At 46.6% G+C, this 20,638-nt stretch overlaps 1 protein-coding gene across 1 annotated transcript; it reads left to right on the top strand.

Annotated features, from left to right (window-relative positions):
• The first annotated feature begins 346 nt into the window (after window positions 1-346).
• GABRQ (gamma-aminobutyric acid type A receptor subunit theta) lies at window positions 347-19,333 on the top strand. The gene is made up of 9 exons (XM_086388836.1): window positions 347-791; window positions 2,714-2,802; window positions 7,742-7,809; window positions 9,141-9,361; window positions 10,542-10,624; window positions 11,091-11,228; window positions 11,766-11,918; window positions 13,488-13,735; window positions 14,301-19,333. Exons 1-9 carry the CDS (start codon window positions 643-645, stop codon window positions 15,192-15,194), a joined length of 2,043 nt encoding a protein of 680 aa, XP_086244962.1. The 5' UTR covers window positions 347-642; the 3' UTR covers window positions 15,195-19,333.
• The last annotated feature ends 1,305 nt before the right edge of the window (window positions 19,334-20,638 follow it).

Raw genomic sequence — 20,638 nt, 5'->3', positions numbered from 1 at the left:
TTGACCGCGAAAAACAAAACTCTTGGGCACACAGTCTTCCAAACGACACGCACATTTTGAATTTTTTTTTTTTTTTTTTTTTTTCCGAGAGAAAACACGACCCATCGGGTGCCTGGCTGAGGACGAGCATTCAGCCCTCCGGCAGCGACGCTCCTCCCCTCCCCCGGGCCGGCCCCGCCCTTGTCTGTGACTGGCGGGGCGAGACTGCGGAGGCCTGAAGGGGAGGGGGGCCGGGCGGTGAGCCGACTGCGGGCGGAGGCCGGAGCGCGCGCCTTTTTTGTGCGGCTTCTGGCACCTGCCGGATTGGTTCGACTAGCGCGCCCGTCGGAGTGGGCGGAGCCAGCGGACGCCGGACTGGGTGCCCAGTCGCAGCCTGGAGCGGCCGCAGACGGAGCGCACCTTGCAGCCGCCGGGCTCGTCCTAAGGCTCCTGGTCGGGCACTAACCCGGCTTCTGGACTCCAGTCCGACTCCTGCGCCCCCTCCTCCCTAAACTCTCGCTGCAGTCTCCTTAGAGGCGACTCATCGCGACCCCCAGCTCCCTCTCGCCCCGCACTGTCCTCGCTCGCTCGGTCCCATTCCCCGGCGGCGGCGGCGGCTAACCGCAGCCTCTCGCGCCCTCCAAAGCCCTGGAGTGCGCAGCCATGAGCATCCGAGGGATGCTGCGAGCCGCTGTGTTTCTGCTGCTCATCAGAACCTGGCTCGCGGAGGGCAGTGACCTCAGTTCCACCCCGAAATTCCACGTAGAGCTCTCTTCCACCGTGCCCGAAGTCGTCCTGAACCTCTTCGACTGGTAAGCGGGAGCCGCCAGGTGGGGCATGGCGGCGACAGGAGAGGACCGGCGGCAGCCTCGGACCTCTTGGACGGAGCGGGCTGGGGAAGACTTGGACCTGGGCTCGCCGATCCCTGGCGTGCCGGCCCAGCCTCCAGATCCCTGGAGGGTGGTGTGCTGAGAGTAGGGGCGACCGTTCTAGATAGAGACCTGGTGCTTCAGCACACCTGTTAACTGCAGCCCCGGGGTTTGGGGGGAAGGATGCCCTCCCCCCAAGGTCTGCCATCCATCTCCAGGGACCAAAGCCCCTGTCAGCTTTTCCCAGTCACACCCTTTGGCACTTGTAGGATTGAGGGTGGGAGTACAGGGTGATGGGAAATTCACAAAACTGTGGAGACACCTGTTTGAGTCCGGATTTTTTTCTCTATTCCCTGAGGCGCGTGCGTGTATTCGTGAATGTGTGTGTTGAGCAGTGAGGGACCTTTTCCGATGCCGCAGACAGTGCGATCGGTGGCTGTATAACATATAACCATGTGCCTGAGATGGGTGCAATTTTGTAGTGACTCCAATTAAACATTTGAAGATTTGATGTTTGATTTCAAGTTTGTTTGGGTCTGCAAATATCTGAAGAGATGTTAAACAGTCAGCCTTTACGTGGAGATCACACAGAAATGTGTTTGTGATGGCCACAGATCCTGAACACTGGCATATGGGTAGTGCGTGTGGTCCTTAAAACACAGAAATGCATTGCTTTAATTTGGAAATCATTCATGTGAACACTTTGAAATTTTCTCATTAAAGATAATTGAGATTTTTTAAAAAGATAATTGAGAATAATTTTTCAAATGGCAAACCAGAAAATAACATGTATGAGGAAAAAGGGGAGGGGGATAGTTGGGCAAGGTTCCAGCAGAAAGCTCTGCAATGTCCTCAACCCAAGATACCAGATTGCGCTAGTGAACACACACACACACACACACACACACACACGAGATCTGCAGGGGCTGACATTCCATAGTCACTGCGTTATAGTCACTAAGAGTTATAGTGATTCCAGGGCCTATTCTCATTCACAAGCCCCTTTGGGGGAAAAGAGGCCCCAGTGAAGGACTATGTGAATTGAAAGGGTGCATCAGAGACTTCTGGAAAGGCCAGCTCTCTGGGTCCATTTACATGTGCTCACCCAAAACACGTCTAGGCTGGAAACACACGCTTAGCCAAAGAGATGCCTGCTCCAAAAATGCATGTGTTTTTGAGGATGGCTCTGAAACCCAAGGATCAGAAATGGTTTGACTGACGAGGCTCATAAATCTCTGCTACATGAGCAAGGCTCTCTCTGTGTCATATGTCACATGCCAAGTCTTGGAAACAGAGGTGCACAAGAACATGATTCACATAGACGTGATAGCAAAATGCCAGCCCCAGCCTAGGTAGGGGAAATGTGAGTGAGGTGGAGGATACAGGCTGGTGGGCTCAACTCATGGAGGTACTGAGGAGGTAACGTGCATCCAGGCCCATGGTAAGGTGGGGCTCCTTAGGGGGCTTGAGGTAATATGTTTCTGTGAGCGCTCACGCCTGCCCACACCCTCTCCTCTCCACTTCCCCTACAGTTTCCCCCCATCCCCCCAATTCTGCCTGGTAACAAGAAGCCAGCCTTTATGCCCCACCCTTTGGATAAAGGCTGTGGAGGGGGAGGGGGAAAGAGGAGTCTGCGTCACTGCTGTGCTTCTGGCTGACTCACTGGAGGAAGGGAAGGGAGCGGGGAGACATGTGTACATGTATGATGCACATGTCTGCATCAATAACTGCACGTGTCTGCATGTGTGCGGGTGGAGAGAAGGCCCGGCGAGTTGATGCCAGGGGTGCTGTTTGCTGTTTGTTTTCTGAGAAGTGATGCAGCATTCACTGATGACCAATACCTATCAATGTCTTCTCTGTTCCAGCAAAAATTGTGCAAATGAAGCTACAGTTCACAAGATTTTGGACAGGGTGCTGTCGAACTATGATAGCCGTCTGAGGCCCAATTTTGGAGGTAAGACACGTCCAGGTACTAGAGCTGAGACACAGCAAGCCAGCCCCACCCAGTGAGCTGACCAGGGGCACTCCTCTGGACTGGCCCCTTCTGCCTCTGCAGACCCCCCTTCCTGACCCTCCAGAGACCCCAGCAGAGCATTCCCAGGCCCCAAGTCCCAGGCCTGTGGCTCTTCTGCCGGCATTTCTCCCACTTCTCTGCCCCCTCCACACTCCTGTACATAGGCCTGATAATGAAGCACATTGCCTGGGCCGCAGAAGCACTCGTCACCCCGGGTGTGCTTCTCCGGCTGGAGTTCTCTGCTCCATCTGTGGGGAGGACACACGTTCCACTTGTGCACACATTCTTTGAACCCTGGGCACTTACCCCCATTCAGCCAGTTGAAAACTAAGGGCATGGTCTTCTCTGCCTAGTTTACTTCGTACACCCGGGTCCCAGGTTCTGCTGCCTCTGCTCACCCTACCCAAGCCTTCAGCTCCCACCAAGTTCAGTTTATTGCACACACTGCAGTCAGCATGGGACTTCATATGAATCCCACCTGATTACCTTAGGAACTTCTGATAGCCTTATCTGCTAAGTAAAATCTATAGGCCTCAGATCTCAAGCACAGAGATGAGAAATGACAAAGAAACTGAAGTAACAAACTCCAATACATCAATTTCTCCTGTTGTTGTTGCTGAGTCCCTCACCCCCCACCCCACCCCGCCCCGCTTTGGAAAGGGAGATGGGCCATCTCACAGCACAAAGTGACAGGCACCTACCTGGAGCGCACGGAATAGGAATAGCATTCTCTGGCTGAGGGGATGCCCAGGAAACCTAGACCAAGTACAGACAAGAGGAGGGGTGCCTGAAATAGACATTAGTCACATTTTGGCTCAAAGGAAAATAGGAAAGAGCCAAAAAGCAAGGTGGATAAGTCAGAGAAAGCACTTCCCTTCCTGCAGGTGGTAGAACTAGACACCCACTCTAAAGGGTTAATGGATGCTAATGTTCACAGTAGCACATTTGTATGAATAGAGGTCTTCTGAATACACAATACCTCCACCCTCGAGGGCACACAGCTGTTAGCAATTGCCTTTGTGGTGGACCACTAGGGGCTCTGCGATCTGCCTAGGAGCTACCTCGAAGACTGAGTTGGTTGCTCGGCACCCTAAGGTTTGGGGGCGAGGCACTTAACTGGTATCCTCTTTGCTGCTTTGCTTCCTTCAAGTGTGAGGGCAGAAGGCGGTGCAGCCCTCGGATCCAAGGTGAGTGTACACTAGGGACTGGGAAGTTGGAGTGGACTGGACAGAAGGCAAGTGCTAGGGCACAGCCAGCACCCCACTGGACCAGTTGCACCAAGCAATGAATGTCAGGTGTCAAGAATGTAGCTGTTGCATTTTTTTTTCCTCCATTCATCGTTCTCATGTTTTCAGCAAAGGCTGACCAGCAGCCATTCAAGTACATCAAGCACATTCTCCCCACTGCTTCAGGTTGCCATCTCTGCAGGCATACAGGGCCAGGGGGAGGGAACAGAGCAAGGACCAACCTCTGGGGGTTGTCAGGTGCTCCTGACCCACAGATCTTCAAGGCACCTCACCGCCATATTTTGAGCTAACCTGGATTTGTTTACACCTGATGTCTAACCTCCTGGATTACACTAAGCTTCATGGACATGCAGACCTGGGGAGTCTGATAGCATCTCGGCCCCCAGTTTGGCCAAAGAGTAGATGAAGGTGGGAGGACAAGGACAAGGCAGAACCTTCTAGCATTTAGACAGAGGGAGGCACTACAGGCTCCAAGTCTGGGGCTCTTTTATGGGAGGGAGGGGGCAATCATGGGAGAGCAAGGCCAGGAAGTTTAGGGATGGGGGTAACCCAGCACTCCTGCTGTACACAAAGTCAGATTCTGAAGTTAAGTAGAGTTTCAGGGCTTCGCACACCGGCACACATGCACAGATATGACCCAACTGTGGTTAGCTTCAAATGGGAGATGTTACTTCCTTGAGAAGAGAAGGAAGATGAAGAGGAGGCATAGGAAGGGCCAGAGAAAGTTAACAAAGCTGCTTCTTTCTGAGCAAGAGAAGTGGGTCTCCATAGTGCTGCAGAAGCAGGTCCCTAACAGCTTCGCTTAGCCTGTCACTTGGCATGACATAGGTGTGGAGCAAAGGATAAATGGACCACCTTCAGCACTCCTTCAGTTACCTCCTCTTCCTCTGGTACTCTGATGGATACTAGAGAGGAAGTAGAGTTGGGGTTACAAAGTTTCCAAGAGGGACGGGAGTGCTCACCCCCCCTCCCACTTTTTCTGCCTTCTTGAGTCCATCAGGAGGGACAGCAATGGGATATGAGGCTGAGACCATCACCCCAAAGATAGCATTTAGACACCTTATCTGGAAGCTTCTTGGTCCCCTCTGTTATGCTTGTAGGGGTGTGGTATCTTAGTTAAGCTCTCATTATGACCACTGCTTGCCCATAAGGTATTCCCTCTATGTGGATAAATTTAAAAAAATATCTCAGGTCCCCTTCCTTCAGGTCACACTCCTGGGCCAGGACTCATGGCTTGCTGAGGGGAATGTGGACTGCACGTTCCCACTTGCCCCTTTAACTGGGAGCCTTTGGACAAAGCAGAGCCCTGGCACTTTAGGGTTCAGATCCCCTGGATTCTGCTGTAAAGGATGGGATTGCCTGAGTGATACAGAATGGTCCAGGATTACAGGTTTGACACTAGAGTGAGCTAGCCAAGGGGATGGCTGCCCCGCCCTTCTGGGGCTTGTTGCCTTCCTAACACAGCTTTCATCCTCCTCTAAAGGCATGCAGAGAACCTGAAAGGCTATAATAAAGAAAAACTGCCTTTCTAGAAACCCCTATCACTACAAGCACTTTGCCAGGGATCATTCACAATAGCCCTGAATGCTGGAGTTGGTTATGCCCTCACACAGAGTCCCATTTACTTCTCAGATGCCATTCATACATGGATTCCCAGTAGCACTTTCTAGATTAGTTTCTAGGCAGTCAGCCTGCAGTGAAGCCAGCAGGCTGAATTGGAAGCCTCACTCTTGTTTCCATAACAGCAGTGTGATATAATACACGTAGAATAATGGTTCAGCTGTGGAGCCAGGTGGAGGGGGTCCTGAGTCAATGAGGAAACAATAAAAATGTTTTTTTCTACAGTACTTTATAGTTATGACATATTTGCACATTCATTATCACATTGGAATGGGCAGTGCTAACACCTAGTCCTGAAAAAGAAAGCCAGGAGGCAGAAACATAGACACACACATACACGGATTCAATCACAGTTACATATTAATACATACAAACACCCTCACATATGTACTCATTCACATGAACACACTCAAAATCACTCATTCACTCACACATAGACACATATTCACACATGGTTTGACATTCATATACATGAAGACACTCACATTCACACATGTTCACACACAAACATGTCCAAATTTTTACCAACTCACAAACACATTCACATAGGAACATGCTCACACATTCACTCATAGGTGTATAGTGACACACTAACACAGATGAATATGCTCATGGGTTCACTTGCACATCAACATAGTTGCACATTCACTCACACACAAACACAGTCACAAACACTCACACATTCAACTATACTCACTTGGACATGTTCAAATGTTTTCTCAAGCACATCAACATGCATACATAAACTCACACTTATACACTCATAAGTGTGATGAGTGTGAGTGTAGAAGCATAATCACTTATCACACTTTTCACTTGCATATGAACAAAGTCACATGCAGAAATGTATTCACATATACACACAATGAGCATGCTCACTCACACATACAGTCACATACCCATAAATTCACTTACATTCCCAAACACAACTTTTCACACGCAAACATAATCATGCATTCACTCACACATGGACATGCTCACAAATATATTAACAAGTGAACAGGCTCACACAAACAACCTACATAGTCACTCCCACATGATGTATGCAAATACACGCATGTACTCACACATTCTTTCACCCAGAAATGTGCTCACACATTCACTCACACACAATCATGCTCACAAACAACATTCATGAATTCACTCACACATGAATATTTTCATGCATTAACATGCACACATATACAAACACACCTACAAATTAACTCACACACAAACAAGCTCACAAACACACCCATGTTCACACATTGCCTTGTACACTAACAAGCTCACGTACATTCACAGTCACACATTCTCTCATACATGAACATACAAACATTCATTTGTACAGGAACATACTTATAATTCACTCCCATACAACATTCCTACATACACGCACATGTTCACATATTTATTCCCACACAACACATTCAAGTACACAAATACACTCATGCATTTTTCTCACACACAGGCATGCTCACATACATTTATGTGCACACTGGCACATTCACCTGCACATGAATACATGCACAGATTTACTCATGTCTGTGAACATGATCACATCCACTCATGCACACAGCTCACACATTTATTCTTCATTCACACGAAGACACACATTCACTCACACATAGACACATTCACATGAACTCACACAAATATGCTCATGCACAGCATATATCTCGTTTTGGGTTTCATTGTTCTTGAGTTTTTATCCAGAAAACATTTAGAAAAAGAATGCTAAAAAAAAAAAAAAGAAAGAAAAAGAATGCTTCATCCCCTTATTTTTTCTTTATTTTGGCCTGACCCTTTCTTTTCAGCATACTGTGAGCCAAGCCCTTCTCTAAGTGCTTGGCTTGCATTAACTATGAGCTAAGTACTATCATTATCCCCATTCTGAGGAAACTGAGGCTCAGAGAGGTTAGGTAACTTTTTCAAGGTCACACAGCTAGTAAGTGCCAAAATGAGGTTCAAACTCAGGCAGTTTTTTACCCTTTTTCCTACCCTGAATGTAATAGTGTCTTCCTGTATTGTAGGCACCCCTGTGCCAGTGGGAGTGTCTATCTATGTCTCCAGTATTGAACAGATCTCAGAAGTGACTATGGTAAGTGTGTCAGCTCCAGCCTTGGGGAGCGGGACCAGGTACATGAGACAAGGAGCAGGGTCATAAGTGAACTCCTGTTGTTGTGACCTGCAGCAGAGCCCACATGGAGGAACATAATAGGTTTCAGAAACTACAACCACCTGAAATGAAAAATAAATCCAGATGTATTATAGATCTAAAAGTGGAAGACCTATGAAGCTTTTAAAATATAAGATATTGTTTTAGTGTCTTTGAGATAGGTAAGGAGTTTTTTTAAAAAGACACAGAAAACACATATTATAAAAATAAATACTGGTAACTTCAACTATAATAATATTCTCTTTAGCCAAAACTTTTGGCACTTCAGCTTTGTAAAAGAAACAAAACCAGTATGAAAAGTTTGAAAGGAAAACTCAGATTGGACTATGATATTTGCAATACAAATGACTGGTATTGAAAATACACATAATTCCTGCGAATTAATAAGAATATTTTAAAACAATAGAAAAATGATCAGAAAATACAAACAGGAATTTCACTTTTGTGAAGAAATCCAAGTAGCAGATAAACTTATGAAATGATATTTGACTTTATTATTATTCAGTGAAATGCAAAATAAGACCACAGTGAGAACCCATTACATACCTGCTGCACCAGCAAAAAGTCAAAAGTCAGACAAAACCAATATTGGCAAGGTAGGAGCACTGGGAACTCTCATCTGCAGTTAGTGGGGATATAAACTGGAACTTTGGCTTCATAGTTCTTATTTCATTGTGATTTTGGTGTGTATGGTGTCATCACATAGTAATATACATAGTATATTCATATAAGGCAATATTATCCAGCAATACAAGTGAACGAATTTTAATTATCAACATCAAGCTGAACAAACACACAAGCACGATGTTGAGTGAAAGAAGCAAGCTATGAACACAGAAAGTGTGATTTCTTTCAGAAAAAAAATTTTAAATAAGTCCAAGTAAGCAATACATTTCTTAGAAATGCATAGGCAATAAAACTTAGGAAAACATGGAGAAAAAATGTAAAAAGCAAAATTATTACCAGTAAAAGTTAAGATAATGCATTGCTGCTGGGAGATGTGGGAAATATGATCTGCACTGAAGCTTGAAAGTTATTGGGAACATTGTATTTCTTAACCTGAATTTTAATTATATGGAGCTCATTTTATTATCCCTAACATTGAACATTCTTACATGTTTCATTACTTGTCTATATTTAGGATAAATTTCATATACCTGCATGCACACACACACACACACACACACACAAACTCAGAGGACCAAAAGCTGAACAACCCCACTTACAACTGGGATTTATCTTTCTCTCCTCAGGACTATACCATTACGATGTTTTTTCATCAGACCTGGAAAGATCCACGTTTAGCGTATCATGAGACCAACCTGAACTTGACCCTGGACTATCGACTGTTTGAGAAGTTGTGGGTCCCTGACTGCTACTTTCTAAATAGCAAGGAGGCATTTGTTCATGATGCAACTGTGGAAAACCGCGTGTTTCAGCTTCACCCAGATGGAACCGTGCGGTATGGCATACGGTGAGTTCCCCAGGGACCTGAGGATCGCCCTGGCAGGACTGATCTCTGCCTTTGGTCATATATTATGCAGCATCCAGGGAGCCCAGGGGTGCTCAGTTGTGCATCTACTGCCTATAGCTTTGTACAAACAGAATGTATGCACACTGGAACGCCCTGCTGGTATATTTGTAACATAATAGATGGTCACCAAAGCCCTTCTCACAGCCTCATCTCTTACAAACCATCTTGCAGGACAAGTGTAAGAGATAAATTTATCTCAGAAAATTTCTACAACAGGTAGCTACTAGGGTATAGCTCTTTCACACACACACACACACACACACACACACACACCACCTACTGTACAAAATGGAAATCACTTTAAGAGTTGAAAGAGACAAGCGTGGCACCTGGGAAGAGCAGGACAAAGAGAGGTCCAGAGGCTCCCAGCTGGGGTTGCAGAAAGCTTTTGTAAATCCTCTTCCCCACTGGTCCCTTCTCCCATGGCCCCAGGTCTTCCAAGATCCCTCCTCACATTCTTCTATAGGACTTCCCACATGGCAATTGAAGCCTCATTCCATAGCTAACCTCAGAGATATTAATCCCTCCTGCCCATTTACACTCACTGGCATTTGCTAAGCCCTAGGACACTCATAAGCAGATGCACAGAGATGGATGTGCTGCAGGGGCAGTTCTCATAGCCAAAGGTGTGTCTGGGTCGCTGCTCACATCAGTGTGTGCACACCACATAATCAGATCTAGCACTTCAGCTGCTTCAGTGTCGTGGTTTCCTAACAGGCTTGCTGCTTCTTCAGCAAGAAAGTCCCCTTTCCGACGCTGCATTCAGTTTCCTCCAGGGTCCTTCCCATTCTGACACCCCAAGGTTTTCTGACATGCCATACATCTGTCCTCATCTCTATTAGTCCTACACCACTTTTTGGTTTCTTTGTCACATATAGATTTCCTCTCTCCTCCTTACACAACTCATCTTTACTGTAACTCATCTTTCCTCTGGAGGGAAGGAATAGAGGGGAAGAGAGAGAAGGAAACAAGAAAGGAAAAGGAGAACCCAACTTTAATGTAGGTAGTGTGGGCCAGTCCTTGGGGTACCTGTCCCCACTCCAGCCCTGCAGTTTTCTAAGGAACAGTTACTTGCCTGGGCTGGACTTATTTTCCTCTTTCTTTTGCTTTTCCTTTGCAGGCTCACCACCACAGCAGCTTGTTCCATGAATCTGGAAAAATTCCCTCTGGACAAGCAGACCTGCAAGCTGGAGGTGGAGAGCTGTACGTTTGTCTCCCACGGCCCCTTCTTCCCTTCCTGGGTGTGGGGCCATGAGGAAACCAAGGGTGCACTTGACAGTGAGAGGGACTGCATATGTCCCCTACTCCCTCCCCACCTTTTCTAGGTAGATAGATAGATAAACAGACAGATGGACAGACAGACAGGGGTGTATATATATATATGGCATCTGGGAGAAGGTGGCCTTTGGATGAAATAGTCCCATATGGGAATGTGCCATGCTCTGGGGAATTTGTGCACAAGCTCATGGCACATCTGTCTACTCTGCTTTCCTTCCTGGATAAGAAACTCCAGACTGAAAGTTCTCTTTTCATGTGCCCCGCTGCCCCAGGATCAGACCCACAAAACTGCAAACTGCAGGTTCCAGCTATCCTTTGGTTTTCACAAACTCCTCTGGTATGAAAATACCTGTGCCTGCTTCCTTTGACTCTGCTCGCTTCGCCCCTGTAGATGGCTACACAGTTGACGACATCCTGCTCTACTGGGAAGGCAGTGGGAATGCCGTCCAGGGGACAGAGAAGCTTCACATCCCTCAGTTCAGCTTCCTGGGAAAGACGATCAGTACCAAAGAGGTGTTTTTCTACACAGGTGGGTCTGACCCCTTCCTTCTCTCCTGTCTATTGTCTCTTTTGTATGCTAGGGAACTCCTGGTGACCTCTGCCTTTGACCTCTAGAATCTCTTCTGCTTTCTTTCCTATTCTCTTCTTGTTCTAGACACCTTGCAAAGCCCCCTTCAGGAAGTCCCAGAGGCTTACATTCTGCCAGTGAGGAAATGAGTGCAGCAGCACTTGGCTGTGTTTGACACTCCACAGGCCTCCTTTCAGGGCCAGCTGCTCCATCTGTGGCACCTTTGAAATATCTGCTCTCTCTCCCATTTCAACTTCAGTGGACATGGAGCAACTGAGGAAGGAAGGAAGAGATAGCAGACTTGCTGTGCCACATGGGCCTACTAATATGTGCCATCGTCACTGGCCTTAAGGCAGCAAAAAGGGTCAGGTCTGCAGACTGCCCAGGCTGGGATAGTAGAGGCTGAAGTGGCCATTGGTTTCCCCTCAACCATCCTGTACTTCACCCTGAATATCCCCTCAGCCCTGCCACCCTAATATCAGTCTGTCTCCTGGCCAGGTTCCTATGTGCGCCTGATCCTGAGGTTCCTGGTCAAAAGGGAAGTCACCAGTTACCTTGTGCAGATCTATTGGCCCAGCGTCCTTACCACTGTTGTTTCTTGGATATCATTTTGGATGAACTATGAATCTTCTGCAGCCAGGGTGACAGTCGGTAAGTCCTGTCCCCATCTCAGGAAAGAACTTGGCTCATCTTGCTCAGAAAAAATCTGAGAGTAAGGAGCAGTGTGTGACTGCACAGGCAAGGGAACAAGATGGGGCCTGACTAACAGGCATCTGTACAGGTGCCCAGCCAACCCCCAGCAGAGAGACCAACATTGGATACAGATGCAAAAAAACATCAGGGTTGGGATCTTGATATGTTCAGTCCAAACTATCAGAATTTCTATTTGCTAGATACATAAATGAATGGATAAGTCACAAATTTACATTAGAAATGGAACACAATAAACACTGATTAAGAAGCATATCAAAATGCCTGTGAAGCAGCAGAGGGCTTCTAGATGAACTGCCGTTGACAAATGTCTAATAAAAGGCTGAGATACACACAGTCAGAGTCCAGAAGAAGAAATGACCTGGGTCTTCTTGGCTATAACTGCAGTAGAAAAGTACTGCTCAACCTGGGTTTTGAAGACTTCCAGGAGGCAGAGATATAAGTCGCAGAATTCCCTGAAAGAGGAAGTAGCTTGATTACAGGTAAAGGGTAAGTTGAAGGGTACTTAGGGCTTCCCTGGTAGCTCAGTTGGTAAAGAATCTGCCTGCAATGCAGAAGACCCCAGTTTGATTCCTAGGTCAGGAAGATCCTCTGGAGAAGGGATAGACTACCCACTCCAGTATTCTTGGGCTTCCCTTGTGGCTTAGCTGGTGAAGAATCTGCCCGCGATGCGAAAGACCTGGGTTTGATCCCTGGGTTGGGAAGATCCCCTGGAGAAGGGAAAGGCTACCCACTCCAGTATTCTAGTCTGGAAAATACCACAGACTGTATAATCCATGGGGGCACAAAGAGTTGGACATAACTGAGGAACTTTCACACTTTCACCTGGGGCACAAACTGGAGAAGTGGGGAGAGTATCAGGAAGAAAGCCTGGGCTGACTTGGGAATAACTTCAAATTCCACTTTAAGCAGTTGGAACTTCATGTCTAAACAATGGGGAGCATTGAAGACTTCTGAGCAGTACCAAGGAGGGGCCTAAGCTCCCAAATATATTTGGTCCCACTCTTCAGAATGCCTGTCTATCCCACACTCTGGTCTGCTTTCTCCTTCACCATCTTTGGGGCAGACTTGTTAGCCTTCTTCTTTAGGAGCACACAGTACACTAAACCTTTATATTTGTGCAATATTTTAGTGCTCACCAAACCTTCTGAGAGATGGATTACAGGAAAGCCTATATACTAGGAGGCAAAAAAGGGAAGGAGCATCATAGGGTAAAATGGGGCTTGATGTGTAACTCACTATGAACCATGGCTGGAGATTCTTGACTTGCCCCTAAGAACAATAATCACTGAACTGTTGAAGTACAGGCTGGGCCTAAAGATGGGGGTGAAGAAGCTAAAAGGGCAATTGAGCCAAGGTCTTAAGCCAGGAAAGCTAAATGCCTTTTGCTGAGGGCCCTCCTGACCTCAGAGATGGCCTTTGCTCCCTTCCAGTGGGATGTGGGCCTGATGGCTTGTGCAAGAACTTCAGCCTCCTGAGGGGACTAACTCTGTGCTGTGTTGTTTATAGGTTTGACTTCAATGCTCATCCTGAACTCCATCAACTCACATCTGCGGAATCAATTCCCCCAATTTTCCTGTATCAAGGCCATCGACATCTATATGGTCGTATGCTTCTTCTTCGTGTTCTTGTCCTTGGTGGAGTATGTCTACATCAACTACCTTTTCTACAACCGAAGAGGATCCCGGCATTCTCAGAGGCAACTCAGAAGAGCCCTAAGAGTCATGGAGCGCTACCGCTACCGAGAGGCAGAGCAGGTTTGGCTTTTTGAATGACAATCCACTTTCCTTGAGCACCTCTTAAACCAAAGATTAGCACTTGAACCTTTTGTATTTCTTAGCTCCTTTCATCTTCACACAACACACACACACACACACACACACACACACACTAGATAAGACAGAAGTAGAACAATTTATTATCACTCCTTTATAGGTTGAGTTATTGTCCAAGGTCACAAGGCTAACAAGTGGCAGAGATAGACTTCCCCAGACCTTTGGGCTTCAGATCTGGTCTACTCAGCATGCTTCACAGGGTAGGCCGTGGAGCCAGAAGGTCAAAGGGAACACAGGGAAGCTGCAAGGAAGAGACACCAGAGAGGCTGACCTACCTCTCCTTCCTTTGCTCTTCTGACTCCAAAAGCCATGCTGAGTCTTTTGCTGCTGGCAGTGTGTTAGTGTCCCTGCTTCACAGGGAGCCCACACCCACCTGCCTGAGAAGGTCTTGCCTCTGCTCACTACACAGCACTCCAGAGTGGGCAGCATAAGCTCTCGATGCTAACAGCCTTGTATATGCTAACAGCCTCTTGGTCCTGTTCCTCAGCACCATGCGCACAAGAGACGCCGGGAAGAAGAGGCAGTTTGCCCAGTGGACGAGCCCATCAATCATGCTGACGAGGAAAGTCCTTCCTCTCCTCCCTCCCCAAAAGTGATTGTTCATACAGCATTCAATGACCAGGTTCACCTAGAAGATGAAACTGACTCTCCTCCCTCTAGCCCATGGTGGGCCGGCCTAGCAAGCCCAGAAAGTCTTGGCTCTTTGGCCTCCCTCACAAAGGAGGCACCACTGGCCTCCTCAGAAAGCCTCAGTTCGCTGTCCTCTCTCTCTGATGGGGCCTCGCTGGCCACCACAGAAAGCCTGAGTGATCTCCCGTCCACCTCAGAGCAGGTGGTGCACGATGACGGCATTCGAGTTAATGGTATTGATGTTGATAACAGTGTTGTTCCCACCAAAATCCGCAACCTTGCTGAGACCCATGACCCAGAAGAAGACCCTGAAGAGAGCTCTGACTCCGATGAGAGTGAAGACAATGGCCCCAGCAAGAAGCGTCTGCTTGTCCATGGCCAGAGGCATGTGCAAGAAGCAACCTATGAGCTTCAGGAGATCTGTAACACCCTTCGTGATATCCATAGCTTACCTGATGATGTCATAGTTGAGAGCGGCTACCCTGACCTTGAGGAGCAACTCAAGCGTAAAGTTGACAGTACCGGAAGCCTCCATAGTGATGATTTTATGGACTTTGATGGAGACAAGGAGAGCAACTCGGAGTCTGATAACAGTTTCCCCCCAAGCCCTGGCTGCTCCTTCAGTAAAGGGTTCTCCTCCGATCTCTTTCACCCTGACTACATTCCTAAGGTTGACCAATGCTGCCGGCTCCTCTTCCCTCTTGCCTTCGTGGTGTTCAACATTGTGTACTGGGTGTATCATATCTATTAGTTCCCTAGCATCCCCAAGTGGCAGGGACACTGTGCTGTGCCCCTTTCGTAGTTCCTTTTTGTTCCATTTTGCCTTCTTTTCTGTCTTCATTTTACATTATAGTTATTAGGCACTTGAGTCCATTCCACCTTTTTCTTTATAAATATGGTGTGAGAAGTAGTTGAAAAGGATGTATTCTGGCCAGAAGGGAAGGGATTGAAGAGGAGTTCGAGGTAAAGAACACACTGAATTTCCCTTCCTTCTGAAGACTATCACATTGTCAATGACTTCTAACACCTAAGTAAGACAGAAAAGCCACCTGGAAATGTTTACAGGACAGAGAGGAGCCAAATTGGAGGACAGGAAGGATCTGAGCCCTGTGTACAAAAACATTTTTGGGGACTTTTCTGTCCCACTGAAGTGTTGAATTTTCTTTTTCATTAGTTTTTTCTTCTGTTTTTTTTTTTTTTTTTTTTTTCCCCTTCCTAGTGATTATGGTCCTTGCTCACCCTCTGCTTAGGGTTTCATAAGAGAAAGCCAGACTGGGTTGTAGAAGGGCTAGCCATCTCTTGCAAGTGCAGGCGGTGGCTCTAGGGAACTTGGGGATTCTGAAAGTGCCTTTTCCCCACTATTTTTTCTGTTGCATTTTGAACCTGTTGCATTTGTACCCTGTTCTGGTGCAGGGTGGGTGGGTAGGGGTGCTGAGTGAGATGTCAGGATAAGTGACAGAGCGTGCTTCCAGCAGGAGCTTGCAGAGCATGATGATGCTGGATTGGAGATCACTCAGATTGAGCCAGCATCTTTGGAAGGATTTAAACTTCTCTTGTGTATGTTTCTGCTTCAAAATGCTTGATGATAGGGACTTAGTACATCTGTCTGGTCAGATTCTGAGTTGATCATCACTAGACACAGTATAAGAACTTGGTGAATGAAGACTAGGGTTAGGAAAGTTCACCATCTAATCTAGAATAGCAGATGAACAACTGTTGTGAGTCTAGATAATAATTATTTCTGTTTGTTTAGTGCATAGTAAGTGTCAACAAGCTCACCCACACATCAGATTGCCGAACCCTCACAAGAGTCCTGTCAGGCAGGGAAGGCAAAGAACATTGTCTCCAGTGTTCTGAGGGGAAAAATGGAATTTATGTACAATGCTTGAGGGCATGCATCCAATGAGGGGTGGAGTCATCCCACTTGCTCTTCCTTCTTCTTGTCCTCTTAACTCTGTCAGCTGAGGCTCTCCCCTCTTGCCCCTCTCTTTTACAAAACGGTTTGTTCCATCAGGTTCTGCTTATGTGCCGGCATCAGACCTCATTCTACAGCACCTGGAGCTGCAGAAAGAAGCCAGTGACCAGCCAATAGGTGTGAAGTGAGCACGCTGAACATGGGCACTGCCTACCCAGTGGGCTCCTAAGGGAAGAGGGCAGTAGGCTGCAGGCCAACTTGCCAAGCAGCTCCACTTCATTGATGCAGGAGGTGGGGGAGCAAGACTGGTGAAACACTCAGCTGATGTCCCTCCTTCCTATGTAGGCAGCCTCTCCTGCAGCCCCTCAGCCACTTACACTGTTAACTGTGTTCCTATATTTGTGTTTCTGTGTATACCTGTGTGTGTGTCTGCATCAGTTTAGTTCTGCATGCACATACAATCACTTGAGAAGCTGTATAGTTCTATGTATGTCAGTGTAAGTCTATATTGGTGTGTTTAAGATTGTTGATATAACAACATGTAGATGCAAATGTGTGTGCACCCCTATGAAAGAGTGTGTAAACTTATGACTTATGTATGTGTATTTATAAGCTATGTTTATTTATCTGAAATGGGTGTGAAAGGAAATACACCTGAAAGCATATATATTCCCTGTAGGTGGCCCTTCTAGAACCACCAGAATTATCTTGGTCTTTTCCCACATCAGGGCTGGGCGGGTATATCTGACCAGGCTACTTAACTGAATGTTTCTTTCCAATTCCCTTGTCCCAGGGAGCAGGGTCTCCCGGTTCCCATATACTCCTGTCTCCTGGATGGAAGAGGCAGAAAATGTGAATGTAGTCTCAGGAAGTGATCATTTAGTGCCTTGACATAGGAAATGCTCAGCAGTCTGTACATATATACACACACAGATAATCCACAAACACAGCCACACACATGTATGTTCACATGCAGCATCACACGTTTACCCTCATATCTGCATACAGACACACACACACACACACACACACACACACACACACATATCTTGTGAGACAGCTAAAAACAAGAAAGATGCTGCCAGAATGTTTAAGATAGCCTCTTTCTTTTTGGACACCCCTCACAGAGCGGTGAGGGGATGAGCCGTGACCTCACATCAGAAGCTCCCTTCATGGCTATTTGAAAGGCTTGCTTTCTGGGGCTTAAACATTGGTTGATTGATTTTGATTGGGGTTTCCAGTACCCAGGAGTGCCTTTGAGCCCTGCAGGAGGTGGGCAGTTCATTTGGGATGGGAGATCATACAGATAGATTGGAGCAGTGAGGACAAAAAAAGAAGGCTTTAAGATGTATCTGGCAGAAATGCTCAGGAAGGCTTCAGAGCAAGGGCAGAGAGCCCAGTTGTAAATATCTCCATAGATCCATGTACCTTATAGATCTTAGATCTTATTATACCTTAAGAAAGAATACCTGGCCCTAGTGTGCTGCAATGAGAGCAGTTGAACTACTGTGACTCACAGTGTGCGAGTATGTGTCCAGGTGAAGCAGAGGTTTGGCAATGACATCTTTCCAGAAACTTGAACGTTTGAGTTTGCCATTGACTTGGTCGTTTTAGCCTGTGCATTGCCAGATCTCCCCTTGTCCTCTTCTGTGCATGTTCTATCGTCTGCATTGTAATTGAGCCCCACCCTTCACTGCCTCCAGCTGGCTGCCTACATCCCCTCCCAATTCCTCACCTCACACCAAGTAACTCTGGAAGTCAGGGCATCTGGCAGAGTGCTCCTTGGGCTCAGCCCATGGAGGCTTTCTCAGCCCAGCTAATCACAGAGTGTTGTGGTGATAGAGAATTTGGAGCTTGGGCAGAGGGAAGGGTCTAGCTTAGTCTGGGATGGAGCAGCCCTGACTTGACTCTACCTCCCTTCACTTTCTTTTCCCTTTAACTTTCCACTTAAAACCCTTTCTGCATCACTACCATGGGAAGGAGACTTCTGTGCCTTTAAGGTGTCAGTTTGTTGGGGGATATGTGACATGATTCCCACCAAGTTCTTGCCCATTCCATCTGCCACAGTGGAACACCTTTTCAGAGATAACAATCGATCTCTGTTATCTTACTGGAGCTTGTCAAATGTATTTTTACAATCCATGTCATCTTGTTAATAGCAAGGCTGCAAAGTCTTTGCATATTTAGAGCTGAGTTTTGCTGAGACTGTGGCCATTCCTAATGGGGTTTCCTTATTCTTTACATAAATGAGCTAACCCTTTGAGCTATTAAATAACGAATACATTTACTAAGCTATCCACCTGCATGGTACCCTGCTGTGGTGATGAGCACTAAAGGAAATCGTGACTTGTCCCACTGAAAGTGCAGTGTGTTTGTGTTTGTTGTATCATGTCCTGTGATCAGTATGAAATCTCTGTTATCAGTGTTGGGTTTTCAGGGTAGGGAGGGGGGAGGGTGTTACAGTGTCTCCCTGATGTACTTTAATTATGAAATACCCCCAGTTGGTCAGGGTCACCTCTATTGACTCAACATACGTAAGACTTTGCATCCACTATCTTGCTGGGTTGCATCCCCAGCATCAGCAGTCATTAGCAGAACTGAATTCTTCAGAGGGCAGCCAAAGCAGTGCCATTCTGGAAGCAGATGAAATACAGCAAAGCCACATACATGCAGGTCTTCAGGAGTGGTGCAAGGCCCAGGCAGTGAAAACCAAGAAAGGAAGAGGACCAAGAGCCATGCGTCCTGGATGGTCTGACTGGAAAAAGGGCCCAAAGCAGCAGAGATCGCTCAAGATGACCTGGTTCCCTCTTCGTCCTCATAATGCACACTTTTGCATGAAAGAAACCTTGACCAGTCCTCACTTTTAAAAAGGAAAATATGAAGAAACATAAAATTTCATGTTTCTGAAAATATGCTGAAATAAAGGTTTGTAAATAGCCAAAAGGAGGAAATAAATATATATAATTGCAAATATGCTTATGAGTCATTGCGTTTCCTGTTTGTTCTGTTGGGAGGGACCTCCATCTGGATCCAGGAAAATGCTGCCTTCCATTCATCACCTTTGCCTCCCCACAGCTTTGCATATCCATTTCCTCATCCCCCAGGACATCTGAATCCATGGTTTTCAAGAGGAGGAAAATAGTGATGTCACAGTTGAAATTTTTTATGCTCTTGCACAACTCATTCAAATCATTTAAAACAAAAATTTAAAAACATGGCAAGTCATTGTGGTGTCAAATACAATGTGAACACTTATTTCTATTGCAGGGGGTTTCATAAAGAACACTTAAAAAAAAAACACCTCCTTTGCCAATGTAGAGGTGCAGAATAAAAAAGCAAGAAAGCCCTGCCCTGTCAGGCTGAGAAGAAGGGTGTGATCGGGTTTTAAAAAGTCTGCAGAGTCACGTGAAAACATCCTGCTAATTCTGCAGAAGCTCATCACTATGGCCCACATTTGTCAGTGTGGCCACTGCCAAGCACCTTTTGATGAAAACCTCGGAGTTGCAATAGGAACAATAACCTAATCTCTCTCCTCTGTGATCCTTTGTGACCCAGTGCAGAACAGGAGAGCTGTGCATTCACACCTAACAGGTGTGATCTGTTCAAGGGGCTGGGAGCTGGTGTTGTCATAGGTACACATAGAAAGAGAAAATGTAGTTGTGGGTAGAAGGGTGCCTTTAACAGTATGTCTGGGGTCTGACCTTAGCTTCCGAGTTCTTCTCTGCTGGCTAATTTCTTGCCAACAACTCAGGTTCTGGAAGTGACCTGTGGCCCCAGTAGAGTTGTGGTCCTTGAATGGTCCTATTATCACTTGCTGCCCACCAACTATACCACTACTTTAAGGGATATGGGGTAAGAGAAGGGGGGTATGGTCTCCCTCCTCATTTACATCTTCCCTAACTCTCAGGGTGAGAGATCCTTGCCACAACCTCTCCAGGCTTTCAGAAAGGTCTCTTTCCAGGCTCCTATGTTGGCTCAGCTTCCTCTGAGCCCTGGAAGGGTCTCCCAGGGGCCCCCTTGGTGCTGCCACGATGCCACTTCCCCTATCCAGGTCTCTCCCAAGCTCTCTTCTTCATCAGACTCTCAAGGGAATTAGTAAGGTATACAGGACTGAGGCAGGATTATTTTTTTTTAACAAACATAAGCACATTTTTTATACTTATATGTTTTAAAATAATAGGGAAAATGGGAAAAAAAGAAAGTGAGGATTAGAAAACAAGTTATGGGGGATAAGGGCCTATTCCTCATGGGACTCAAACAAGTTTTCATCCAATTCAGGA

The sequence above is a fragment of the Bos grunniens genome, chromosome X (genome assembly GCF_055505025.1).
Source record: "Bos grunniens cultivar Pamir isolate PY7600 chromosome X, Bosgru_T2T1.0, whole genome shotgun sequence".
NCBI classification, from domain to species: Eukaryota; Metazoa; Chordata; class Mammalia; order Artiodactyla; family Bovidae; genus Bos; species Bos grunniens.
Note: the sequence above shows the minus strand (reverse complement) of the source record. Positions and strands in the feature narration are given on the sequence as shown.

Excerpts from the sequence above, each read along its gene's own strand:
- GABRQ (XM_086388836.1), top strand. The coding sequence starts at position 643 with ATGAGCATCCGAGGGATGCTGCGAGCCGCTGTGTTTCTGCTGCTCATC. Across the intron at positions 2,803-7,741 it reads TCTGAGGCCCAATTTTGGAG|GCACCCCTGTGCCAGTGGGA; the intron begins GTAAGACACGTC and ends CCTGTATTGTAG. Across the intron at positions 11,229-11,765 it reads AGAGGTGTTTTTCTACACAG|GTTCCTATGTGCGCCTGATC; the intron begins GTGGGTCTGACC and ends TCTCCTGGCCAG.